General features: G+C 44.1%; 1 protein-coding gene across 2 annotated transcripts; it reads right to left on the bottom strand.

Annotated features, from left to right (window-relative positions):
- Positions 1 to 20,883: 20,883 nt before the first annotated feature.
- Positions 20,884 to 27,493, bottom strand: si:dkeyp-97a10.2 (neuronal growth regulator 1). 2 transcript variants are annotated; one of them, XM_042107178.1, is made up of 7 exons: positions 27,274 to 27,493; positions 27,106 to 27,163; positions 26,856 to 26,990; positions 25,429 to 25,773; positions 24,803 to 25,039; positions 22,589 to 22,685; positions 20,884 to 22,138 (listed from the first exon to the last, which is right to left on the bottom strand). In XM_042107178.1, exons 3-7 carry the CDS (start codon positions 26,908 to 26,910, stop codon positions 22,078 to 22,080), a joined length of 795 nt encoding a protein of 264 aa, XP_041963112.1. In that variant the 5' UTR covers positions 26,911 to 26,990; positions 27,106 to 27,163; positions 27,274 to 27,493; the 3' UTR covers positions 20,884 to 22,077. The 2 variants fall into 2 exon arrangements, with proteins under 2 accessions (XP_041963112.1, XP_041963111.1); XM_042107177.1 differs by having other exon boundaries at positions 27,106 to 27,493.
- Between the last annotated feature and the right edge of the window lie 467 nt (positions 27,494 to 27,960).

The following is a 27,960-nucleotide window of genomic DNA, read 5'->3' as shown; positions in this document are numbered from 1 at the left end:
AAGATAAAGTAGAATAATTATCAAGGCAGATTCAGAATTTGTAACGCGGCACAGTTAGCAGAAAGCATCTGAGAACAGTTTGGTCTTAAGTCTAGATTTAAAACTGGCTACAGTCGGGGCCTTTTTGATGTCATCCGAAAGTTGATTCCACAGCTGAGCCGCATAGCAGCTAAAAGCTGCTTCACCATGTTTAGTTCTAACTGTAGGTTTTACTAACAGGTTTTTAACCTGGGACCTGAGAGGACGCGAAGGTGTGTACTGCTGAAGCATGTCTGACAGGTATTTAGGTCCTGCTCCATTTACTGATTTATAAACAAGCAATAGAGCTTTAAAGTCAATTCTGTGACTTACTGGAAGCCAGTGCAAGGACTTAAGAATTGGAGTAATGTGGTCAGTTCTTTTAGTTTTTGTTAGAATCCTAGCTGCTGCATTTTGTATTATCTGAAGCTGTTTAATAGTCTTTTTAGGAAGGCCTGTGAACAGTCCATTGCAGTAATCAACCCTGCTGGAGATAAATGCATGAATGAGTTTTTCTAAGTCATATTTTGACATCAGCCCTCTGAGTCTGGCAATATTTTTGAGGTGGTAAAAAGCTGATTTAGTTGTCGCTTTCATGTGGCTGTTGAAATTTAGATCACTGTCAATTAATACACCAAGATTTTTAACTGTATCCTTTGCCTTCAACCCTTTTGTGTCAAGGAGACAGGCAACCCTAAGTCTTTCCTCCTTTTTACCAAATATAATTACTTCAGTTTTTTCTTTGTTCAGTTGAAGAAAATTGAGACATCCAGGTGTTGATTTGTTCTATACACTGACACATAGATTCAAGAGGACCATAGTCGTTTGGTGACAGAGCTAAGCAAATTTGTGTGTCATCTGCATAGCTATGATATGAAATCAAGTTATTTTGGATAATTTGTCCAAGTGGGAGCATATAGAGGTTGAATAATAGTGGCCCTAAGATCGACCCCTGGGGAACACCACAGGTCAAGGACATTGGTGTTGAGGTACAGTTTCCAATGCCAACAAAGAAGCTCCTTTCTTGTAGATATGATTTTAGCCAGCTGATAACTATGCCTGTAAATCCAACCCAGTGTTCTAGTCTGTGTAGTAAAATATTGTGATCAACAGTGTCAAATGCTGCACTAAGGTCCAGTAGCACTAGGACTGATGTTTTACCTGAATCTGTGTTTAGGCATATGTCATTGGAAACTTTAATGAGAGCTGTTTCAGTGCTGTGATTTGCCCGAAAACCAGACTGAAAGTAATCAAAATACCCATTTGATGTTAGGAAGGTGGTTAATTGATTAAAGACTACTTTTTCAATCATTTTGCCAATAAAAGGTAGATTGGATATGGGCCTGTAATTGTTTAGCATGGAGGCATCCAGGTTATTCTTCTTGAGAAGTGGCTTTACAACAGCTGTTTTCAGTGACTTATGAAAAGTGCCAGACAGCAGTGATACATTTACAATTTGAAGGACATCCGCCGCTATGAGATGAAAAACAGTTTTGAAGAAATTGGTAGGCAGTGTCTAAGACACATGTGGAAGAGCTGAGATTCTGTACCGTTTTTTTAAGTGTTTCGCAGTCTATCAAGCTGAACTCTGACATTAAGTTTAGTTTCCCTCTGTTGCTGGAAGTTCAGGTTGTTGAATTTGTAATTGAGCAGATATGTTGAGTCTGATTTTGTCAATTTAACCTTTAAAAAAAGATGAAAACTCATTGCATTTATTAGTTGAGAGAAGTTCAGGTGCTAATTGTGAGGGGGGATTTGTTAATTTATCAACAGTTGAAAATAGAATACGAGTGTTATTTGAACTTCTATTGATAATGTTAGAAAAAAAGGACTGTCTTGCTTTGCATATTTCAGAGTTATATGTGCGGAGCATCTCTTTATGGATTTCATAGTGGATCTGAAGTTTGTATTTACACCATTTTCTTTCAGTCTTCCTACACTCTCTTTTTAGAAGTTTAACTGCTGGATTTAGCCTCCATGGTGCTTTCTGTTTGTCCTTAACTTTCTTGAATTGTAATGGAGCAATGTCATCCATAATGTTTGCCATTTTTGCATTAAAGTGATCAAATAAGTCTTCTACAGAGTCTGACAGTTGACTTGACTTTAGTGAAAGTGCTTGCTCAAAGAGAGCACTTGTCTGATCATTTATGATTCTCCTTTTTACAATCATAGCTGTGTTTTGAGTGTGTGACATTTGCCATAGAAGGCCATTTCCCTCGTCAGGTTAGCTATCGCTAGGAAAGGCAGCTGACAATTTGAGTGTGAAGGCTTAGCACTACCGCTGCCACTGCACACAACCGTGAACCTAGAAACGTTCCCGAGGTCTAGCTAACGTAATATAACTGTGGCGAGCGCTCGCGGAAAGATGCAAGTGAGTCAGATTATCTTAATTTACAACCCTTGCATCCCTTACACCGCACGACCACAAGGTGTACTGTATTTATTTAGAATCAGACATGAACACTCAATATTAGAATACTGGCCAGACATAGCAAACACACTAAGATACACAGTCGCGGTGGTTAAAGTATTAGTAAAAGTTAACATGAACTTGACACTATTATCTATCACACACACACTGGAAACCACAGAAGGCAAGTGAACATGCACATAACAACACTAAAACATGACTTTTATCTTAACTATAAACAGTCCCATGAGCCTTTGTGCTAACTAGCTCAACTAGAATGATGTCTCCCTCCTCTGGTCGCTACATAGCCCCCACCTGAGGGGTCAGCCGTCCTCGGCGACCCCATCACTCAATACAAAGTCCCTCAAATGTCCAGGCTGTCTCCACTGTCGAGCAGGCCGTCTGGGGCTCACAGGAGGTGCAACAGGAGGAGAGGCATTCTGATCAGCCTGCGGACAGATACTGCTGTCCCCAACTTAAGATGGGGCAAGGGGCCGGTAAGGTGAGAGTCTGTCCCGGTGCAGCACCACCTTGCGCCCCTGGCCAGGCATGCGCACCCGGTACACCACTTCAGACAGTCGATCCAACACCTCCCCGGGCCCTTGCCAGTGGCTGTGGAGCTTGGGAGAAACCCCCTTCTTGCGGACAGGACAATAGATCTGTACCTTGTCCCCTGGTACAAAGGCCTGGCCCTGACATCGCGTGTCGTAAGCCCTCTTCTGTCGTACCCCAGCGTTGGCCTGGGCCTGGCGGGAGTAGTCATGGACCACCTGAAGACGATCCCTCAGTCTACGAAAGTAGTCCATTTCTTTTCCCCCAGCAATCTCGGGTTCAGGCGGGACGCCAAACACCAAGTCAACTGGTGTCCGGAGCTCACGCCCTAACATAAGGGCAGCAGGCGTGCACTGGCTGGACTCCTGGACTGCAGTGCGGTAGGACCACAGGACTAAGGGCAGGTGGCGGTCCCAGTCACGCACGTGTTGACTGGTGAGGATGGCGAGTTGAGTGGCCAGGGTGCGGTTGAAACGCTCCACCAGCCCATCGCTTTGAGGATGAAGCGTTGTCGTCCTCGTCTTGTTCACCCCAAGCCGTCGACAGACCTCACCGAAGACTTGGGATTCAAAGTTCCGCCCCTGGTCACTGTGGAGCTCGGCAGGGACCCCGAAACGGGCAAACACCTCCACCAACCTCTCTGCTGACGTGGGGGCGCTCTGATCTGGCACCGTATATGCCTCGGGCCACTTCGTGAAGTAGTCCATGACCACAAGGACATACCGGTTGCCAGAATCAGTGACCGGGAAGGGCCCAAGGATATCCACTCCCACTCGCTCCATCAGAGCTCCCACTAAGTACTGCTGCAAAGGGGCATGAGAGTGCCGTGTTGGTCCTTTTTGGGCGGTGCAGAGGGGCATGAGAGTGCCGTGTTGGTCCTTTTTGGGCGGTGCAGAGGGGCATGAGAGTGCCGTGTTGCTCCTTTTTGGGCGGTGCAGAGGGGCATGAGAGTGCCGTGTTGCTCCTTTTTGGGCGGTGCAGAGGGGCATGAGAGTGCCGTGTTGGTCCTTTTTGGGCGGTGCAGAGGGGCATGAGAGTGCCGTGTTGGTCCTTTTTGGGGCGGTGCAGAGGTCGCAGCAGTGCACATGTATCTCTACATCTCGTCGGCAGCCAGGCCAGTAGAACCTCCCCCTGAGGCGGTTAAGGGTCTTGGCGTTCCCATAGTGCCCCGCTCCTACTGAGCCGTGGACGGTCTGGAGAACCTGGGAGCGGAGCGCCTGGGGCACTAGAAGCTGCAGGAGGTCATTTCCTCTTCCAGGGGCCTGCCATCTCCGGTAGGCCAAACCGTTGTGGAGCTCGAAGTTGCCCCATTGGGAGTAGTAGGCCTTCACCTCAGTCCCCAGCGCCGACACCTCTGTCCATGCAGGGCGTTGCCCCACCTCCAGCCAGCCTCGCAGCAGCGCCAGGGTGGTGTCTGTCTCCTGCTGCTGCCTCAGCTGCTGAGTAGTAAATGGGAGCAGCCCCTCTTCATTGGCAGAGAGGTCGGCAGTTGCCACCACTGTTGTCAGCTGGCCCCATTCTTCCTGCCGCTGGCAGTACCGACACTCCAATGCTGCGCAGGGGCGCATGGAGAGTGCATCAGCGTTGCCGTGATGTCGCCCCGCCCGATGCTGGATCTCAAAGTTGTAACCCTGGAGGGCCTCCAACCAGCGGGCCACCTGACCTTCAGGGTGCTTGAAGTTTAGCAGCCATGTGAGTGAGGCGTGGTCTGTGCGGATGAGGAAGTGGCTGCCATGCAGATATGGCCGGAAGTGTCGTAGTGCCACGACCACTGCCAACAGCTCGCGTCGGGTGACACAGTAGTTCTTTTCTGCCCGACTCAGGGCACGACTGAAGTAGGCTACTGCACGCTCCCCATCTTCTGCCTGCTGTGAGAGGACAGCTCCGATCCCCACATTGCTGGCATCTGTGTCCACGATGAAGGGCTGTTGAGGATCAGGGTAGGCCAAGACTGGGGCCTCCGTGAGGGTCTTCTTAAGTTGAGCAAAGGCTGCAACACAGGCAGTGTCCCAGGCGAATGGTCGGCCCTTGTCGGTCAGGCGGTGGAGTGGGCTGGCGATAGTTGCAAAGTTTCTGATGAAGCGGCGGTAGTTTGACGCCAGGCCAAGGAAGCTTTGCAGCTCGCTGATGTTAGCTGGGGTGGGCCAGTCGCGGATGGCAGCTACCTTATATGGGTTGGTGGCTACACCGTGGCCACTGACGATGTGGCCCAGGAACTCTGTCTCCCTTGTCAGCAGGCGGCACTTTGCAGGGTTCAGCCGCAGCCTGGCCTGCCGGATGGTGGTGAAAACCTCCTGTAGATTTGACAGGGCCCTGTCAAAGTCGTTGGCATGCACTAACAAGTCGTCGAGGTACACGACACAGCGGCTCCGGGGTACATCTGCCAGCACCCTCTCCATCAGCCGCTCAAACGTAGCGTGTGCATTGCAAAGCCCGGAAGGCATGACGCGGAACTGCCACAGACCCTGCCCGATGGTGAAGGCAGTCTTTGGTCTTGCATCTGGGGCCAGCTCCACCTGCCAGTAGCCACTGCGCAAGTCTAAGGAGCTGAAACAGCTGGACCCCAGGAGGTAGTCAAGGGCATCGTCGATGCGTGGGAGTGGGTAGGAGTCCTTCCTTGTGGTGGCATTAATGAGTCAATAGTCCACGCAGAAACGCCAGCTGCTGTCCTTCTTTCTCACCAAGACAACTGGGGCTGCCCAGGGCTCGAAATTAACTTTTTTTCTCAGTGTCCCACAGCTGTCCCGAATTCTACTTGGTACCATCCCGGACTTAAACACCAGTGTCCCAAATTCAAGTTCTTGTTTTTTCCCATTCTACATAATAAACAGCATAATAATCAGTAATTTGCATCACTTAATTAACTCGTTCTGGTCCACCATGTCAGTTCTGAACAATTTATTAAACACCATTTTATTAACATTAATCATCTGCTGTTTCACACAACACTCATTTTCAGAGATTGCGCTTTTGGCTCTTTTTTGAGGTTGCACTAGACGTTCATTGTCCGTCGTTTTGAGGACAGGGTTGTAAAACATTCCGTCAATAATCTATTTTCACGTGTCTTTAATTTCAATGTCAGTTTGGTGTGATGTCATGGCCACAGATCTCAGTGAAAACAAAAGTAGCGTGGGAAATTACCACGAAGCTGTCAGATAGGCTACTCTCCTGCCACGCTCTCACCCTCTTGTGCACACTCAAATGCGTTCCCAATTAAATGAAGTAGCAAAACGTAGTTAGATCTGCTGCAACCATGTATCTCAATGTAACAAGCTGTTTTGACATTGTAAACGTTCTCTAAGAAGAGTGTAAAGCAGTTTGCAATAGGCTAGCCTAAAGTTAACCACAACGTCGTCTATTGCTGGAAAAAATACAGAGCGGCCTATGATAACCTAATTAAATGCTCGGCAGGCCGGATTAAAGTGTGTGGCGGGCCGGATCTATGATAAACTAATAAATGCTCGGCGGGCCGGATTAAAGTGCGTGGCGGGCCACAGTTTGGACACCCCTAGTCTTAGAACTGCCACAGCGAAATGCTAACTTAAATAACTGTACCTTGCAACACTATCGTTTTGTCAAATCGCAGTTGCTAGGCTATTTAGCTCAGCATGATATTGGTGACGTTTGTCTGTCACTGACAGAAAACACGTTTTTTTTAGAACACCAGTGTAAGCTTAGGCCTACACTATCAGTCAAAAATGTTCACAATGTCATGAAAACATAGGCCTATGCCATTTACCTGCCTGCTAGTTAGGTAAGTTTACCTCTATATCGCAAAGTGACCCATTAGGTCTACCGCCCGTGCCCTATTTTTGTGTCTGCCTATGAGTTAATAATAGTCATTTAACCAATACGGCGGATTCTTAAGGAAACGCAAGCATCCAGCCCATTTGGGTATCTTGCTATATTTGTACCAAAAATAACATTGTAGCCTACAGTGATTTGAAGAGCAGTAGCCTAAACAGTGTTGCTGCGTGTACAAAACCGCTTCTTTACAGATCAGCTGCTTTTGCCACCTGCCCGTCACGCCAGGTAACATTTTTTGTAATTTTATTCAGACGAGAAAGATACGTTTAGATTCCCATGTGAACAGTTTAGGAAAAAAGTACCTATTTTGAAATTTGCTTTGCCATTTTTTCTACTGTCCCAGAGTTGTCCCAGACACCATTCTATTGTGTCGCGAAAGCATTTTTTATGGTCCCCGGGACGTCGGGACATCGTTAATTTCGAGCCCTGGGGCTGCCCATGGGCTGTCGGAGGGCTCGATTACTCCCGCAGCTAACATTTCGCGGATCTTGTCCTCCGCCACCTGCCGTTTGGCAAGACTCAGCCGATGAGGGCGTAGACGGATGGGCTTGGCGGAGCCGGTGTCGATAGCATGCTGGACCAAACCCGTATGCCTGCAGTCTTCGTCTCTTGCGGCAAAGATGTCCATGTAGTCCTCAAGGAGTTGTTTCAGCTCGCGCCATTGCTGTGGGTTAAGGCCATCTCTGCTGCGTTGCCACAAGTCATGTATGGCCTCGGTCGTCTCAGTGGAAGGAACAGCAGGCTCCGTCATAGGGGCTGGGGAGGGCTGTGGCTGTTCAGGGGTGATGGTGGGTGTGCTGGCAGGTGGTGATGCACAGTGGCCTGGCTCTTGCAGAGCAGCCATTGCTTGGTGGCTGGTGCGTTGGTTATTGGGGTGCTTCTTCTTCCGCTGGCCAGACTGGAGTGCCAGGGTCTCTGTGCCAAGGGTAATCGTTGCCCCGGACACATCAACAAGTGCCTTCCAACGCTAGTCAATGCCAAGTCCAGTCCAATGATGCACGGGTCTCGGATGTTGGCGAGCCAGAACTCGTGCACCAGCGCCAGGCTTCCAGCCTGGATTCTCAGTCCCTTCTTCCCTCTCATGTCTGCTCTCTCTCCTGTCACTGTCATCAGCTGAATGTTAGTTGGGGACCACGCCTTTGGGAGGGGGCCGATAGTGCTTGGGAGGATACCACTTCAGCCCGTTCAGCTTCACAAAGGGCCTCATTGAGAGACTGGGGTATGGCGAGGCGAACATGCTGGCGCAACCCCTTTGGTGAAAGCCCCCACAGGAAGGCATGGAGGGCCAGCTCCTCTTGGGCAGCAGCATGGAACTGTCGGTAGCCACGTTGGGCATGCAGCTGCACATCTGCGGCGAAGGTTCCTAGGCTCTCTCCGTCTTGGCGGTGACGGCTAGCTAGCTGCTCCCTGCTCTGGTTGGTGAGGAGTCTCTGCCCGAACCGCCTCTGTAGCGCCATGGTCAAAGCCTGTAGGTCTCGTTGCTCTGCTGGGGCAATGTCGAGGAGCACCTGCAATGCTTTTCCTTCCAATGCAAGGGCCAGGTGAGTGGCAGCTTCTTCGTTGCTCCAGCCGCCGTGCCATGCTGCTAGCTGCACTTGAGAGAGATATGGCTCTAGCTGCTTCAGTTACTTAGGAAGCTTAGCTGGTGTCCTAGGCATGGCTGCAGGGTGTTGTGGTCTGGGTGTGGTTACCAGTGGTGGTGGTTCATTGGCGGCAGCGGCAGCGAAAGACTGTTGATGTCCCACGCCTGTCGCAGACAGCAGGGTGTCATCAGCGGTGGTCCTCCTCGCCACTAGGGGGCGGCCAGGGACAGCAGGTAGCAGTGATTCTCCCGCAGTAGCATTCCCAACCTCTAGGGGGCGGTATGGCCGTGGTGCACTGGAACCATCAGGGTGGGTTGGAAAGCGTTCTTTTTTAGCAGGCCCTGACCATTGCCTCTCCAGGTTATCTAGGAGTTAAACATTTTGCTCAATGGCTTTCTCCAGCTCTTTAATCTGTTTCTCCATCTTTCCTTTTTCTTTAATTTAAAATCCCACTTCTGACACCAATGTGGCGAGCGCTCGCGGAAAGATGCAAGTGAGTCAGATTATCTTAATTTACAACCCTTGCGTCCCTTACACCGCACGACCACAAGGTGTACTGTATTTATTTAGAATCAGACATGAACACTCAATACTAGAATACTGGCCAGACATAGCAAACACACTAAGATACTCAGTCGCGGTGGTTAAAGTATTAGTAAAAGTTAACATGAACTTGACACTATTATCTATCACACACACACTGGAAACCACAGAAGGCAAGTGAACATGCACATAACAACACTAAAACATGACTTTTATCTTAACTATAAACAGTCCCATGAGCCTTTGTGCTAACTAGCTCAACTAGAATGATGTCTCCCTCCTCTGGTCGCTACATAACTTACCTACTGAATCCTTGTTTATCGCTTATGAACTTACTCGACGCAATACCAATATTATCAAACTAACTAGAGTTAAACATAACGTCCTCTCTGGACGTAGCAACTACGAGTGTGTTGCTAATTGATGGCAGCTAACGCCAGCTTACTTGCTTACATGTCTAGCCGAGTCGTTAAAAACAGACTTCACATAGATACTCCATTCAAATAGAAAATACAAATTAATTGTAACTTACATTGGGTGTGGTAGGAAAACATCCGTTTTGTCGTAGTTTGTTGGACGAAGCAGACACCAAGAACGTAAACTGTCTTGAAGAGAATTGAGCAGTGTGGTTCAAAAGCAGTTAATTACAGGATGTGTAGGACTAGTTTAAGGAGTGCCTAAACTCATAAACTGTATATATAGAACTGGACAGTGTGGCTGCATTCAGCAGTGTTCTATGGAATTGAAGCCGCCGAGGCGACGCCATCTTGGAAAATTTGGAGCCAATTTGAAGTGCGGCTGCACAGCAGAAGTTGAAGCATGCGCAGTGAAGAGAAATCACGGTCAGGCACGCCCACTCAGTGAGTGAAACACGCCTTGTCGAGTGAAATCCGCCCCCTTCTCCTTTCCACAACGCAGGTCAACTCGGCACCGAAGGCTAGCTGGCTGGATGAATTTTGCAGCTGTGAGTTAGCTAAACAGCACAAACAACTGTCTTCGGCTTGTTCTTGTCTGGTAAGTGGTGTGTATCAACTGAAAAGTTTTTTTGTCTATTGTTGTTCTAAAATACGTCTAAGAGAGCTTGTTATGTTGATTATAGATTGTGACAATTTAGTATGGTGAAAACTAATGAGCTAACAACAGAAATACGGACAGCAAATTACATGCTAACGTTAGCAGCTACATTAACGTTACCGTTAACGGTAGGCTAAGTTAGTCGTTGAAGTGAAGATTAGCACACAGCTCCCATAACAGTTGATGCATGATTTACTCGGTTTTGTTTTTGCTGTTTTCAAATATCTCAATCTTAGTGTATGCCATCTCAACATGGAGTAACCATTGACTGTACATGGGGATTAATAACACTAGACAGTCAGTACAGTATATGATATGATGTGAGAAAGCAACATAACGTTAACGTAATGTGAAGTATGGACCTCATCAACCTGTCATGTTAATTAACTACTACCGTTAGCCAGTTTGCCAGCGTTGCATTTTTTTCTAACGTTAACGACAAAGACACCTCCGTTAAAGCTACTTCTGTGATGGTAGGTCGGTAGCATAGACTGTGAAAAATAGATCAGTAAGTCGGTAGTTGTAGACCGCATAAGTGAATGATTGATAAATGAAACGCCTGCATTAAACACTATGCCAAGAACCTGTCACTTAACAGGGATATCGGTGAACATTTGAGAAAGAAAACACCTCAGTTTGTCATCTAACGTCCATGATCAGTCATACTGATAACGTTATTTTTCAAGCTGACGCAAGTTAATAACATTCACACCGCATATTTAAATGTGTAGTTAACATTAGGTAGGCTGTGGAATTTATTGCATACATTAATTAATTGGTATTACTAGTGATGTTGAGTGCCTGATTAGATGCTGTGTAATGTTGTAAAATTGTCTGACTAACTTTATTGTAACTTTCCTTTTTGCAGATAAGGTATGGGTGATGGCTGAATGTACTGGAGGTGGCGGCACCACTACATTCTGAAAACACATGATTTTCAATAACTTGCGGGGCACCAAGAAAGGTCTGCCGCTGCTCTGAACCTTCTGTTAATGTTACATCATTCATACTTGAGGCTGTACACATCACTTTGTTTCTATTTTCTTTATTGATGTCACCCAAACGTCAACTTTCTGTATGCTCCTGAACTCACACAAATTGTAAATTGCAATGTGCCATTTAACCAGTGGTGTAGTCTAGTTAGTTGTAGTGGTGGGTATACTGTGAGCAACCCCAAATGTTATTAAATGCGTATCCTTGCCTATTTTAAATGGGTATACTGAGATGATGATGCTTTTTAAATGGGTTTACTGTGTAGTCCTGTGCATCACGTAGACCAGGGGTTCTCAAACTATCTGGAGATAGGGACCCCTCATAGGGGAGAATACAATTCCAAGGACCCCCTCATAACCGCAGCGCAAATATAATAGCTAAATTGTGTGTGTGTGTGTGTGTGGAACACAGTGAAAATAGTGCAAAAGGATTTTTGATAAGGATAGTGCTTACATACAATGAAAATGCACTCATGCAGTAACAGGCAATAAACAGAGAGAATCATTTTTTGGAAATACTTCATGTATTAGGAAAAGACATGTTTAACCGGTGTTGGGGGGGGGGGGGGGTTAATTAACGCTGCAGCAACACAGTGGAACAGAGTGAAAATAGCGCAAACTGATTTTTTACTACAGTATAGTGCTAAAATATAAAATACAATGAAAATGCACTGATGCAGTATGTTTACCCAGTTTAAAACGTAACATTGCAGCAACAGGATTTTTTGATAAGAATAAGTATATTGCTAAAATATAAAATACAATAAAAATGCAGTAACAGGCAATAAACAGAGACTATATGTTTACCCAGTTTAAAAATGAACTGCAGCAACACAGTGGAACACAATACACAAAAAATAGTGCAATATCACCTTTTTAATTAATCAAATAGTGTGAACAAACCAAAAAACAAAATCACTGACAGGTCAAGTGCATGCATATTTGAATTTCCCCTTGGGGATCAATAATATATATATATATATATATAGAATGGGAGCAATATCTGCATGGCCTGTGCTGTTAGTTAAGGATACTCACGTGAGAGGGAGGGACAAAAGTCTGCATGACTCACCTGTTGGAATCGGGCCTTCAAAGTCCGGTCACAAAACAAGTCCACCAGCTCCTCCTCTGCTTTACTAGTGAGGCTACATGTTGCTGTTGGAGCAAACGGATCTCGCACCCAGTCCCAAGCATCCGTGTTTACATCCGTGAAGTAGGAAGTGAAGTGCTTGCTGAGTGCAGTGAGGTGAGAGGTGGCTACCTCTCTCACTACAGCAACTGGCATGTTGCTTGCGTTGAGATAATCAGTGAGATGAGGGAACATGTCGGTCACTCCATCTCCAAGTCTTCTTCTCCATAGCTCAGCTTTCCTCATGAATGCGGTGATTTTGTCGCTAACGTCAAGGATGGATGCGTCCTTGAATGGAGAGGTTGAGGCTATTGAGAATGTTGAATACATCCACCAGATAGGCCAATTTGGCAACATACTCGGGGTCGGAAAAAAACTCAGCGATGTCGGGCTTTTCCGTTCTCAGAAACTCTGACATCTCGCTGCGTGGTAAAGTGTGTCATGGCCTGCATCCATCTCCCGACAAAGTTGCCCAAACAAACGTGACCGCAATGCCCTCGATTTAACCAAATTAACTGCAGTCACAGCTGTGCTCAACACAAAGTGCAGGTCTGGTTCCATACCTTTGGAGGCGAGCGCTTGTCGGTGCAGCATACAATGGACAGATTTCACTCTGGGGTTCACTGCCTTTATCCGAGTGACAAAGCCACTTTTTCTGCCCGTCATTGCTGCTGCTCCATCAGTACAAACGGCCACACATTTCCCCCAACTCAGCTCATGAAACTCTATAAACTCATGTAGGATCTTGAAAATCTCCTCGCCCGTTGTCCTGCCAGGGACCTCTTTGCAGAACAAGAATTCCTCCAGAATTGCTTCATCCCACGGATAGCGGACAAGAGCGATTAGCTGTGCTGCACTAGCCACATCAGTAGATTCATACAGCTGAAGGGAAAATCTCCCCACAAGTTGTGATAAGATGTCATCGGCTAGGTCACCGATCCTCCGCCTCACGGTGTCATCGGAGAGGGGTCTGCTTTTTAATTTATTTGCTGCCTCTGTCCCAAGCATTATCTCGCACATATCGACTGCTGCTGGGAGAATCAGCTCTTGTGCGATTGTATGAGGCTTCTTGCATTGTACTACTCGCTGGGCTACTAAAAAATAAGCTTTCTGTGCTTTCTCAGATGTTGTGGCCAAATTAGTCAGTTTTGTTCGCTGATGGTGATACCCTTCGCTTTTCCGGATGAAGAATTCCTTCAGTTTATCCATATACTCCGGGTGCTTGGTTATGAGGTGCCGCTTTAGCTTAGCCGGTTTCATCGCTTCATTTGCTAACACCTGAAGACACACAACGCACATCGGCTTCCCACCGCTGTTCTCAATAAATCCAGACACAATATAATTTTCATCGTACTTCCTCACTTTGCTGTTTGTTTGGGATCATCAGTACTTAATCTTTTTAAATATTTATCCATTGTATTCTTCTGTAGGCTACTTAGCGTTTTCAGACTCTGAGAGTGCTTTGACAGATTGAGGTAATGTAACAACAGAGTTTCTATTGGCCCAAAATTAAAGCGGGGGAAGTTCTTAACATAATGCGCCTGTTTAATTGGCTTTCATTTATTCATTCATTAGAATTCCAGCTGTGAGATGTGAAGTTAAATCCTGAGGGAAATGTTTTGGCAGATTGACGTAATGTAAAAGCCGAACGCTCATTGGTCTAACGTTACACACGCGGGAGTAATGACGATGGCCCCTGCACTTTCTCCGGGTATGTTTATATTTTGTAGCAAACTTTCCACGGACCACCAGGCAGTGCGCCGCAGACCCCACTTTGAGAACCACTGACGTAGACTATACCACTGCCAGCCAGCTGTCAATCATAGGTATTAAACACGCCCTTTTTAGATTTAAACATTTAAAAAAAGTATTTCAGTGAGAAAAGAGTATCTTGAAAACTATTTTTTTTGAATAAAAAGTTGTAGATGCAAAAATAGTTTTAGGTGAGAAAAGTGACACGGAAAGTTGGCTACTTGGCCACTGTATTTAATTGTTTGTTTTGTAAAGATCCCTTCACCAATAACAGCTCAATTAGGGTAACATCTCATAAAGTTGGACAATACAAAGCAGGGGATTTTTTACTTATTTCTTTTGAGGAAATATTTTTCTTCACAAAATGAATCTGCTTCCTGGGATTTTTGCTAGGGTTAGATAAAGAGAACGATGAGGTAAAATGCCAAAAGTTGATTTTACTAATCTTTACCATGGGTACCATCGAGTAGCTGATCAAAGAACAGTTAGGATGTGGAGCAGGGGCGGAGCTTAAGGGGGTGCGGCACGCCCCCGGCCCGGGACCCGCAGGGGCCCCTCCCCCACCTCCGGGTAATGTGGGACGGGCCTCCCACGGCACAAGACCGGAGGAGCTAAGATCATGCAAACGGTTTCTTTTCAATCATTTTCATCAGAGTGGGACGTATTAGGCTTATAGGTTGCCCCAGTCAGGACGGGTTATGACTCACGGTTGCTGAAAAGTTTTGAAATTTACTTTGATGATTTAGTAGGTGTAAAATATTGAATAAAATGTTCTGCTGTATGACTGGCTTTATTTTAACTCTCATATTGAACTTTACGACGTGCAAATTTACAAAATTGGATCAACGATATTGTCTCCTACAGGCGTCAATGAGAAAACACTTACATTTACATGATTTTGGTTTCGATTTTCTAATTGGAGTAAGTCTTTGTGACAACACGTCATGATACATTTGATAATGTTTGATCGTTGTTTTGGTATGAAGCATCTTTTAGTTAACCTGACTCTCGCCAGATGAATTTCGTTCCGCCTAGCTCCACTCATCCATCTGGGACCAATCCATTGGAGTGTTGCTTCAGAAGGCTGGGCCTAATCAAAAAATGCTTGCATATGATTGAATAAGCCACTTGTCCGTCATCTATTGACGTGCTACTTCAACCACTCACATCGAAGCCAACCCGATAACAGTCTCACAGTCGCTTCTACGCTATGTCACATCTATGAAACTCCCGCCCTGCGTCCTGATTGGCTGTACCATTAAATCGGGTGCAGAAATCACTCTCAATGGAAGAGGTCCCAGATGGATGTGAGTGAAGCTAGGCGGAGCTAAGCGGAACGAAATTCATCTGGCGAGAGTCAGGTTACCTTTTAGTAGCCTAATGAATGCGCTCTAGAAAGTGAAAGTAGCCTAACCTAGGCCTATATGCGCTCTGTGTCTGAGCTGTCTGTGCACGTCCGCAATTGATTACGTTCCTCAAATGGAGAACACATCAATCCCATGGTAGGTATTTTTTGCCCTAAAATGCATGAAACATGCAAGTTCAAAATCCCGCAGGTAGCCACGTTACATCTCCGTTTCATAATTGCCTAGGCTAGGCCTGCTAGCCTACAATAAATGAATTGAACGAACTCAACTGACAACAGGTATAGGCCTACTGATTCGGTCATTGAGACTACAGAATACAGTACAACAAACTTTCTGTCTTTCTGAAGTTTATTTTTGTATTCCGGGGTACAGTAGCCTAATTGCCTAATGTCTTGACAATAGTTTTTCTTACCGGCTTGCTGTTTAAACTGACTGCACCGCTCTGAACTTTCCTGCCAGGTTTATGACGTAAACCGCTACATCTCGGCTCTGGCATTGCCTAAACTCATCGTGTGGGAAATCAGATTATCTGTCAATATTGGGCTTTGAAAGTAAGGGATATTTGCTCAGTAATAGTAGGCTACATTTTGTAACATTTATAGAGAAACCGAGGAGAAGTTCAATTAGAAATTAGATTGTTGGAAATTGAACACACATACAAAAAAAGATTCGGGGCTTTTGAAAAGAGATTCCACCCCCTCGCTCTGCCAGGCAACCACCCAGCGGTAACTTCTGCATGAGAGATTTGCACCGCCCTAATTTTATTTTTGACTCTTCCCGTCACCGTTGCAACCTCTGAGCGCTCATTCTCCATGTTAAAGATCATTAAAAACCACTTGAGGAGCACAGTGGGACAGGAGAGACTGAGTGGACTTGCCATGTTGTCCATAGAGAATGAGAGAGTAAATAAAAAGGACATAGGCCTACACAGAGCATTGTGGACGAGTTCGCGGAGCGCAAGGCTCGTCGTATGCCCTTCAAATAGTGCTGCGTATTATTGTTGTTTTATTATTAGGGGTCATGTAGCCTAATGTTTTTGTTGTTGTTCTCTTGGTTACACTTCATGTACGTTCGATGGACTTCAAAATTACATAGTTGCTCTCCGTGGCGCTGACACTTGTAAGACCCACTGTTGCGGGCATGTGTATGTTGTAAAATTATGTTATGATGAGTTTAATAAAGGGCCCAGTCATGTGCCCCGCCCCCGGCCCGGCTCTGACTTGTTCCGCCACTGATGTGGAGGATGAAACTATAGTCTAGTTAGGTCTTCAGCTATTTCATCTGTAATATCAGCCAATAAATCTTTTCTCCCAGGCGCTGATTTCATGTGATTCCATGCTCGAGTGTTAAATATGCTGTTTGTGGTAACTGTGATGTATTCAGGTATGTGTGCATGGATGAGACAGTGTAATCAGAGTTCTACAGAATGGACATTTTAAGGGCCAGGGCAGGGGAAGTGGTGCTGGGATTGCCGTTGCCATGGATATAACGGGTCACTTCCTGTGTCGACAGTTACAACGGTTCCTTATTTTGAATGCAATAAGTAAAGGCACTCTTAAAATAGTCTACTGTATGAGCCAAGGGCTAGAGTATATTTTTTCATGATAAGTTGGATCTGGTAGCTTAATGATTTAACAGCCTCCTAAGTAGATCTTCTATTCAAAATTAATAGTGAGTTTTTCAGTTACACCACAGTGTTTGTGCAATGTTTCCTGATTATGTTGAATTGTCATGAAGGCCAGATACTGACTGATTTCTACAACACACTGTTTGCACAGGTAAAGATAGAACTGTCTCACTGAGTAGGTGGTGTAACTAAAGCTTGAAGGCTGGACTGTCTCACTGAGTAGGTGGTGTAACTGAAGCTTCAAGGCTGGTTATGTGGGCATGTGTATGGCTTGTCCCTCGACTCGTCAACAGCATAATCGTTGCCAGTGTTGGGAATGTTACTTTAAAAAAGTAATTAGTTATAGTTACTCACTACTTCCAAAAAGTAACTGAGTTAGTAACTGAATTACTCTATAAGAGTAACTCGTTACCAGGGAAAGTAACTATTTGTTTTACTGTTACAAAAAAAAGTTGCTACAGTATATGTCAAAGTTTTGAGCAGCCATTTGAAATGAGTAGAACAGACAGGTGTTTGTAGGCTACATAACTTTCAATATTTATTAGACAGATAGACAGATAGATAGATAGATAGATACTTTATTGATCCCCAAGGGGAAATTCAAGATATTGCACATCGACAGACCTACGGTTGACTTCAGCCTGTGTCATAGGTTTTTGTTGTGAGGCAGAAAGCAGCTTTGAAGCAGCTTTTGCTGCTTGGAGGACTTTGCTCCGAGTCCTTCTTTGCTAGTGGATGGCGAGCTATCATCTGTGGTGGAGGTATCGGTGTTTTTGGCCACTAGCTTTAGATGCGTGTGTGAGATGCTTCATTAAATTAGAGTTGCTTACAATGGATGTCGACAAAGTCTTCGCTCCCGGACATAATGTACACATTACATGCACGTTCTTGCCTTGATGAATTTGAAGTAGTGCTTATATCTCCACCTTGAAAAGGCCAACTTTTCGGATTGCTCCTGACCTCTGCTGTTTCGTCGAATCTCTATTTTAGCGGTTGCGTGTGTGTGTGTGGCACGTGTGCTGGCAAGTGTGTAAAAACACTGGCTCTGATTGGCTATCATGAAACATGACTCTGCCTTAGCCAATCATAATCGCTTACGTCGTTATTAACTCACCTCCTCACTAGCTGTGAGCCAGGGTGCGTTCGGATTACACAGTTTATTCAATCAACGCATATAGTAACGCACCGCATTTAACGTCCAGTAACGTTAACGGCGTTGTAACGACGGGAAAAGTAATTAGTTAGATTAAGATTTAGAAGGATGTTGTATATTAACCCTCTCTTGTTCAATGTATTGAATACAAGGCGAGACACTACAGGTGAATAGGGTAAAAAAAAAATAACTAGCAGCTATCACTATGAAACTTCCCCAGATAGCAATTTCCTTTGGGCCGGATCCGCATAAAAGCCTTTAGATCCGCCTGTAGCGGACATACGGTATCTGACTGTGGGCCAGGTCTACTCCCGATACAGGTTTCAGCTCTGCTAGCAATGCTGTTTTATCACCAGTTTACAGATTTGTCCCAGGTCCAATTTCCGCAACTCAACTGGAAGTCAGGAGATGCGTTTAAAATACAAAACACTGATTTGGCCCAAACCTGTGATACGGATATGAGCCGAAGGACCATTTTTTCACAGCAGACCCAGGTGGTAATGATATTAATTAAGGTGCTGATTCTAAATTGACTGTCCTTTCCCTACTTAATTGTCAACTGGCTGCTAAAGAAAAAAAAAAGGTATTTTGGAATGGCACAAATTTAGAAACCATGGGGGTGCACTATGTTCTCATGGCCACTTCATTTCTACAGTAAGGCTGGAAAAGAAGATATAGTTGGCTCAATATTGATCATATGTTCGTTTCATTATTTTTATTATTACCTAGCAGTGGTAAAAGTAGTCAATTGTTGTTTGTGTCAGATCTAACAGTGCTATGAAACAACCCCATATTCTTGCCACGCATGCAGAAGTCCAAGCAGTAGCCTAATGTTAATCAAGGATCTTTGGTTTGCTCACTATCAATCTTTTGACATGATTTGCCAGCCTGGGGTTGGACTAGGACAGCCCAACTTTTCAAGGTAGTATCTGCTTTTTATCTCTGTTGGTTTATTTAGAGACAACAACAAGCAACCGAGCGATTGATAACTTTACTATTATTTTCCAGCAACAACAACTAGCTTAATTTAAGCAAAACAGCTATCACAATAACTATTTTGGAATAAACAGTGATAACGCTAACAGGATCACTGATGATAAAAAAGGAGTGTAATTGTGACTTAGCCTATTTGCAAAAAAGAATAAATGTGGAATTAACACGACTTAAACTTTGTCTGGGATTGCACTTCTACAGCCAGGTTGTTGAATAAAAAAAAAATAATAAGACACTTATGTGTAAAGTTTTTTTTACCCCCCTTGTGTTTGTAGCCTAGCTTATGTTTATCAGTTGAGCTGTTGGGAAAACGTTACGAACTTTAGCCTGGGTGAACCTATAACACACCTGTTAGCAAATGTGTAGCAAACAGATTTTTCAGGATAATTAGCCCTAATTACCAATCACATTTCACATGTCAAATAAAGCCGGCTGATGTCTGATAAACGGGTCCGTACCACACACAATAAGCGGACCCGTATTGCATATGATAAACAGATCTGGAACACGTCAGTAACACAGACTACCATACGGAACTGGGCCAGTCTTAGCCCTTATTGGTACCAGATCCGTCAAACGGATCCAGACCAATTTTGGACCGATTTGTTGGACCGTTTGGACGCCGGATCAGGTCCATTATGCAGATCCGTGCCGGACGTTGTGGTAGGTGTGGCCCAGTTCCGTCCCAGTGTATGTTTGCTATCTGGGTCCCCAGTTGATTACTTACATTAATATGGAAAAAAGTGTATTACAAGTTATCTGAAATGTAATGTTTATATATGCAAATTAGGCATCATCTAATTAAATATGTGCTGATTTGCAAAAACTTTTAAAAAAAAACTAAATCTGATTATTGGAGGAAGCCAGGTTCAAAATTTCTTTTTCATTGTGTTTATATAATTAGATGAAAAGTCTTTTACACAGGAAATTTGTATTACAAAAAAAAAAAAACTTTAACTGACAAAACCAGATCTGACCCCATGACTGCCGGACTAGGGGCTTATGTGGAGAATGTGACGTGACCAAGCTATAGGTGTTGACACTTCAAACTGGAAAGAACGAGACGTCAGATGATGAAAAAGTTGTGCAGTAGCCTATACTGTGGGCTACTAAATGATTGCCGCCTAATCATTTCCTGGCACAGATTAATCTATCACAGAATTCCACGAGTTTGACAAAGGCCAAGACACAAACGTGATCAGAGGCACACAACTGCTTATATCTTGCAGGCGCACACCACGATAACGATCCCATGAACAAAGGGGAAAAAGGAAATGTGTCTACGTGCCAAACATACACATGACTGTTTAATGTATAGTAATCAGCCTATCTACAGTTGTGTGCTATCCTTATTAAGAGTGTTGTTACAGTGGCGTTGATTGAGAATATCCTGCAAGCCTTGCATAACCGGATGCACAGAGATTGGAGTCCTCTAACAGCCGTTTGCCTGAAGTTTACCCTGTTTCACCTACAGGCCCCTCTCCACTTGGGTCCATTGTCTGTCGGATTGCCCCGCAGGAGCACTTACTGCCCCAGTGATCTCCATACGTAAACAGAAACTCAAACTGCAGACAAGCTGGCCCGGAAGTAGGGAAGATAACATGAATGCAATAGGGGGGTGTGCTGATACAGATACAGATAATTCTGACAATATTTCAGCAAAGGTTATGTTCACAAAACTGACCTTTGTACAGTGGTGGGATGTAGGCCTATAATATGATTATGTAAACTGAGATTAAGTTCAATGAAGTAGGCCTATAGTGCCCGTGTTGAGTGATCTTTACTGTAGATGAACTGCGGATGGATGCACAGTCAGTGCATTGAGGACTTGTGCATTGAGGACAAGTGCATTGGACAACACTACATAGTGGCCATTGGAAAAGTTGGCTGGACCATAATTATCTTTATAGATCTCAGAGGATCAGTAATAGACAGTTATTATATCCATCTTCTTTTTATGAATATGGGTTTATGCTTCCTAGCAGACACTTTTGTCCAAAGCAACTTACAATGACATTGATAAGCATTACATTAAAATGAACAGTTTAAAGAGAAGTCATATAGCTTAAATAAAAAATACCAACATTAGTGATCGACTACATTAAATGTAACAGAGTAATAAGAATAACCATAAACATACAAACTGACAGTTGACTTAATTAGATACAAGTTAAAACAGATGAGTCTTTTTAAAGATCCAAACTTTCACTAGAACAAAGAGCATTATTAAGCAATCTAGCATGAGTGAGAGTAGGAATGGTACTGGATATTCCCACAGGTGGTGTTCGGCCGTAGCCACAATGTTTCAGGGTGTACAGTATGCTTAAAGCACCACTAACTCAGACATCTACTGTGCGGACATCTATGCAAGGCATCATTGGTGAAAATCATCAACTGACCATCAGCAACTAGACCACATGATACAAGTTAATGTGTTCATGCCATATGCAAATGACTATGTGGATCAATGCATGCTGAAAACATTATACATCATTCCAGCCTGATACCTTTGCCTCCATACCATGCTCACCATTAAGAACATCATGCTAACCATGCTTCATTGTAGCTCAACAAAACCATGTCCTGATTTGTCTTAAAAGTACAAGGCTATTAATGCTAGGGAATTTTAACTTTCCATTGTTTGAAGTCTTCAACAGATCAGTACAATTTTTAAATGAGCAGTGGTTACTTTGTAAACACCACAAAACAGACCTTTTCACAGTTGTGATATTGAACAACACTGACATAACTACTAGCACATTCAGTAGTATGGACACAATCATGGTCTAAAATAACACAATTTGTTATAAATAAGCAGCTAATAATACCGCCCAGAAGAATGGAGAAGTCTGAGAAGTGTTCACTTGTTTGCCAGAGAACTTCAAACTGCAGCCAAGCAATCAGCTCCATACTGACATCCATGTTGTGTGCGTGGGTGTGTGTGTGGTTGAGTTCTCTGAGGTCACCATGCAGGCCCAAACAGGAAACCCCTCCTTGAAGATTCTGGGTGCCTGAGAGGGGTTTCTCAGGACACACACACACACACACACACTTGTAGGTGAGTGTGCCAGATGTCCTCATAAGGGGCCGTCGTACTCCCTCAGTCTTTCTCCTCTGCTCCTGTGCTGCCGGCGTCGCCTGAGAACAAGGGTCAAGGGTCATGGAACAAATGAGGACGAACTCACTGCTGATATAGCACAGCACTGGGATTATCTTTGGACTGAATGGTCCACACAGGACGTCACTGTGAAGCATTAGTCTACAGATTCAGAGCATAATTAATTGAAGTCCAGCTAATAAAAGAAAGTTACCACACCATAGTACAGAAGATATACTGTATAGGGCATTGGAAATGTATTGTATACCTGATGTCATACCATAGTACAGAAGATATACTGTATAGGGCATTGGAAATGTATTGTATACCTGATGTCATACATTTGATTGCACGACTAAAACTGAAAAACTCTTTAATTTAAAACATTTAACAACTAATTTAAACATTTAACCAGATGCTTCCAGTGTAGAGTGGACAGGATAATGGTGGCATGTGGCATTGTGCATTGAGTCCAGGCCTAATTGCCTCACCTCCACAGCAGGAAGAGCAGAGCTCCTGCCCCGATGAGCAAGAGGAAGAGGCAGACCACCGCCACAGTTACACCATTCCCTTTCCTCTCACACGGTTCTGACACACAACACACCCAGCAGAGCAGAACACACAGCAAAACAGTGAGTAATGTATTGTTCTCCTGACACAAAATCAATACACACAGCAAAACAGTGAGTAACGTAATGTTCTCCTGACACAAAACCAATACAGATGGGGTGAAAGGGTGGTGACAGGAAAGGCTAGTTTAACAAAGCCTGTACATATTCGTACATTTGTTATCAAAGTTTAAATCCTCCTTTTCAGGGACCAACATTTTCAGTGATCAAATAATGAATATACAAAATCTATTATAGTGGGCAATATTTCATTTAACTGTTCAATGCTTCACTTAAGGGAAAAGGAGAGATAGACTTCTCTGCAATATTTCTGAATCTTTAACCTGTAACTGCTATACACTCATTCATTTCATTTCTGTGACATTGAAATACAGAAATGAAAAACATAGCACTGTATAGATCTTTAACACTTCAAGTCTTAACACACTACTACATACTTGCACAAATCTGCTCACACTTACCTGACTAAGTTAAAGGAAAATTCCGGTATTTAGCACTTTGAGTCCCTTTTCTGGTTTGTTTTGGATTTGAAGTTTTGACGTCCCTGTCTCGACTTTTCTGACTCGTTTTGAATCGCCTTTGACTAATCAGAGTGGCTTCCTACAGGCATGCTGAAACATGTCCTAAAACAACACTTAACATTCGTTTTCTGTGCAACTGTGCAACTCACCGAGTGGTTAGTGGTGTTCGTTGATTATTAAAATCAAATATATCGGCGCAATGTATGATTTCCAGCCGTCTTATTTGCTATTGTGGAACAATTTTTTCAGACACCTCACAACCGCGTATAAACTTCCACTCAATATTTGAGCCTGAAGCATAGATGGTGGCGCAGTAATATCAATGTGCAATGAGTCTTCCAACAGAAATCTATGGGATTGTACAAAATGCCAAATAAAACACGACAGAAACTGTATTTCGCTACGCTACTTGTTTTGGGACATCAATGAACACCACTAACCACTCGGTGAGTTGCACAGTTTTGAAAACGAACGTTAAGGGTTGTTTTAGGACCGTGGTGGGCAAACTGCGGCCCGCGGGCCAGATCCGGCCCGCCAAGCACTTTCATCCGGCCTGCCGAGCATTTAATTTGGTTATGCGGCTGCTCGCTATTTTTTTCCAGCGATAGAGACGACGTTGGTTAGCTTTACTGCAAACTGCTTTTCACTCTCCTTAGAGAACGTTTACAATGTCAATGTCAAAACATCATGTTAAACTAAGTTTACTCTTAGTTTGCAGCAGATCCTCTGCAGCAGATCTAACGTGAACATTATGCGATCCATTTAATTGGGAACGTGTCTGCACTCACGAGAGGGAGAGAGAGCCGCAGGTTCCAGCTGGCTTGTCATTGTTGATAATTGATATCTCCTTCTTATAAGAAACTTTTAAAAGGAAATCATGAAGGCAACTACTGACCATTTAAAAACTGTGAGAGGGCCCAGCCGTAGGTACAGCACTAGCCATAGCGGAGCAGGCAGAAGATTAAGAAGTATTGAGAACGTGAATTAAAGCGACAGTGCACAATTTATGCATTTGTTAAACAGCATAAAATTAGCAGTATTTTTAAGCGATTAATATTTTAAAATAAATACTTTTCATACTAAATTATAGGCTATAATGTATTTTTTTATGTGTGTGTCGTGGGGGGGGGGGGGGGGGGGTGCGGCCCACCGGCCAATTTTCAAAACCCAATTTGGCCCTTGAGCCAAAACGTTTGCCCACCCCTGTTTTAGGACATGTTTCAGCAGCCACTCTGACTAGTCAAAGGCGATTCAAAACTAGTCAGAAAAGTCGAGACAGGACCAATCGTCAACATTTCTGTGTCCACCACTCTAGTTCATCCAAAACAAACCAGAAAAGGGACTCAAAGTGCTAAATACCGGAATTTTCCTTTAAAGGCTCAGTCAAAATGGCATGTCAAAACATCTCAACGTCTCAAGTTTCACTAATGTCTCATACTGAATCCACTACTGCTACCGTATCTACTATTATAAACTGCTGGGTGTATTGTGAAGGGAAAACACATCTTATCAATCTCATCTGCCCACCAAACTGTGGCACTGCATAGACTCTTACCAGAGGTGTAGGTGGCCGAGCTGTGACCCAGCTTGTTGCTGACCACACAGGTGAATTTGCCGCAGAAGCGCGCCGTGATGTAGAGGGTGGAGTTGTCGGCCGAGAGACGGCCCTGCGAGCCGTCCACCTTGGCCTGCTCATGCAGCCAGCTGAAGACGGGCTGGGTGCCCCACGCCTCCTTGCAGTGCAGCGAGGTATGAGAAACGTTCACCATCACCGACACGTGGTACACGGCCACTGGACACAAGAGAGCACAGAGAATGAGAGGCTAACCTACTAAGCACTAAATTACTGACAGCAAGACTTTACACAGCACTAAACCACTGAGAGCAAGACTTTACACAGCACTAAACTACTTAGAGACTTTACACAGCACTAAACTACTGAGAAACTTTACACAGTACAAAGTATGAAAAAGTGACTGTTTTTTTAAAGATGTAGAATAGGTCTGGAATCTACAGGTCTGAGGTCAAAGCAAGTAATGGTTGGAGCAAAACTGTGGTGACTGCAACACACTTTGCCACAGTATGAATGAAAAAATGAATATTATTATTAAGTAGCAGTACACATGAAACTGAAAAAAAAAACTTGTAAAATAAGTCTTGATTTTATAATCAATTTCTTACAATACTCTTCAACAACGTGCTGAGCAGAGGCTATGTGTCCCAAGTGATCTGTCACGCTGATGGTGTACTCTCCACTGTCGTCATGGACAAAGTTGGTGATCTTTAACACAGCACCCTGCTCTTCTGTGAAGATGCGTTGGTTTGGTGCCTGCCCCGGGTACTCTGCAACCTTCACCCGTGCGGGGCGCTTGGGATCGGACGGCATGTGCTCCCACACCACCGTGGGAAAGGCCTGCTTGGTCCTGATGTTGATCTCGGTACGCAGAACCAGAGTTTCCCCTCGGACCACATACAGTGGCTTTGGGTCCAGGAAGTGGACAGACACCGGTTGGCACACCTGGGACACTACTCAGAAACAACAAAACAAACATGAAAAGTATTTTTTTGGAAATAGCAAAACACTATCACACAATGAGCAACTGCTGCAGAAAACTGGTCAGGTAAAATAACCACAACTGTGATCTGATTTTTGTTGCAGACAGTGAACCAGATAACTGTTTCTAGATAGATAGATAGATAGATAGATACTTTATTGATCCCCAGGGGAAATTCAAGGAAAACAAAAACAAGATTCTCAAACAAGATTCAGAAAACAAGACAACACAAGTGAAGGTTAGAAAGCCTTTTACATTTACATTTTATCTTACAAGCCAAGAAATTGCTATTGTAAAATAATCTATGATTGGTTATAGTTTAAATTCCTAGCAACTCAGAACTTGATTTCGGACTTCTCTCATGTGTCTATGATAAGTCTAAAATGCAGTCATGAGCCACATGTTAATATTAATTATTTATCTATTTTGCGGCTCTAATGTGCCCTCTTGGAAATCTGTTCATCTGTTCATTTGAACTCTTTAACACAAATAGTGTAGTGAGGGAACGTTGCCATGCCAACCCCTCTGTAAAAACAATAACAAGATTGGACGGGGCAGGACATGATATGAAAACGCAACACACGTTTGACCGTGCATGCGTTCCGTGATTCACACAGTGGAGCTGCCAAGAATCTAGAACAACCTCCAATTGTCTGATTCACCTCAAGTGACCACTGCTTCACACAATGCAAACATAAACAGACACGCACATTCACACTGCTTGGGATACAATGTCTGGGTTCCTGTAGCATTTGAGTTTGGCAAGATTTACTTTGTGTCCAGACAACCATGCAGAAATCACACCACCCATATATAACCAACCACAGGAAAGTCACAGATATGCACACATATACACTGTACTGTAGGTCTGCATGTCCAGTTACTCCGTTTCTAACTAGTAGCCCTTATTTCTTGTAAAAACAATGATCAGTGGACAAAATAAACCTTGGCACTGAAGGTACATTTCAAAGAGAGGGAATAGCTATTCAGTTAAAATACAGATTTGCTCAAAGGCTATTACACAATCCAAAGTCAAAAGACAATAAAACTCACACAAGCCCAGCATTAAGAAGAGAGCCCAGAGAGGTGACTGTGTCCTGAGTTCCATGTTACACGTCTGGGGGGGAAGAGCGCACAAGTCCAGCACAGCAGTCCAACACCAACATAAACTTCTCTGAAACCTACGAGCTGTGACACAGCATAAACCAAATTGATCTATAGATCACTACAGATATGTTACAAGACATATCAGTAGCAACACATGAGAGACTGTATCAGTGCCTGCTGCGTGGGAATCACCTACCTTTCTGTTGTTGAGGCACGCCGATGTTTCTGAGACTTTGGTAAAGAGGAGTTTCTCTCTATCACACACAGACACACACGCAAAACGTTTTACCCACAAGGAGTGGCTACGCAATCCACCCAGGTCACAAGGGCCGATCATAAAATCCTTACAATGCCATTAACAAACCTGTAAGGCTGCCCTCCGAGCACAACAGAAGGCAGAGAGAGAATGAAAGCGCCTCAGAAATCCTCTGGCGCAGATAAGGAAACACTTTGATGGGATACGTCAGTGAGATGAGTGACAAGCCAGCGAGTTAGCATGTCTGTGCAGTTCAGAGGTTTGCTCCGAACATGTGCTTCCTCTCTGCAGATGAACACAAGCAGAAGTCTGCGAGGCGTCACCTTGTTTTTCAGCCAGACCAACTTCCTGTTCAGCCTGGGGCTCTAGTTAGTGGTGTCCACTTCAGACGACCTGATATTGCTGAGCTGATATTACAACATGTAATGTGGACTTGTGTATTCCCAGGCGCAAATATTGTCTAGAGTTGCAATGCTGGCACAAAGCAGCTTGTTTTATTGTCTCCACAAGTATGCAGTGTTTTTTTTATCATATGAGTCGGTGATAACAATAACCAGAACAATGAAACAATAAAAGAAGGTGAAAGCATATTCAGAACTTGAAACAATATACAAATGTTTTTTCAAGAGAATGGCGAGCTGTAGGAACAAAATGCCTTTCTTTCTTTACATGTTGTGTGAAAATCCTAAAACGAAACTTCTCAAACTGGCAACAATAATGCACATTCAAAAGAATCTAGAGTTGGAACTACAGTAAAAATAACATAAACAGATATTGTTGAGCATGTCTGAGCGA

The sequence above is a fragment of the Alosa sapidissima genome, chromosome 10 (genome assembly GCF_018492685.1).
Source record: "Alosa sapidissima isolate fAloSap1 chromosome 10, fAloSap1.pri, whole genome shotgun sequence".
In the NCBI taxonomy this organism is placed as follows: domain Eukaryota; kingdom Metazoa; phylum Chordata; class Actinopteri; order Clupeiformes; family Clupeidae; genus Alosa; species Alosa sapidissima.
The sequence above is the reverse complement of the archived record's forward strand: the minus strand, read 5'-3'. Positions and strand labels throughout refer to the sequence as shown.

Coding starts and splice junctions, on each gene's coding strand:
- si:dkeyp-97a10.2 (XM_042107177.1), bottom strand. CDS start 26,910: ATGGAACTCAGGACACAGTCACCTCTCTGGGCTCTCTTCTTAATGCTG. Junction 25,774..26,855: donor CTTCTTAATGCTGGGCTTGT/GTGAGTTTTATT, acceptor GTTTCTGAGTAG/TGTCCCAGGTGTGCCAACCG. Junction 22,686..24,802: donor CTCGGCCACCTACACCTCTG/GTAAGAGTCTAT, acceptor GTTGTGTGTCAG/AACCGTGTGAGAGGAAAGGG.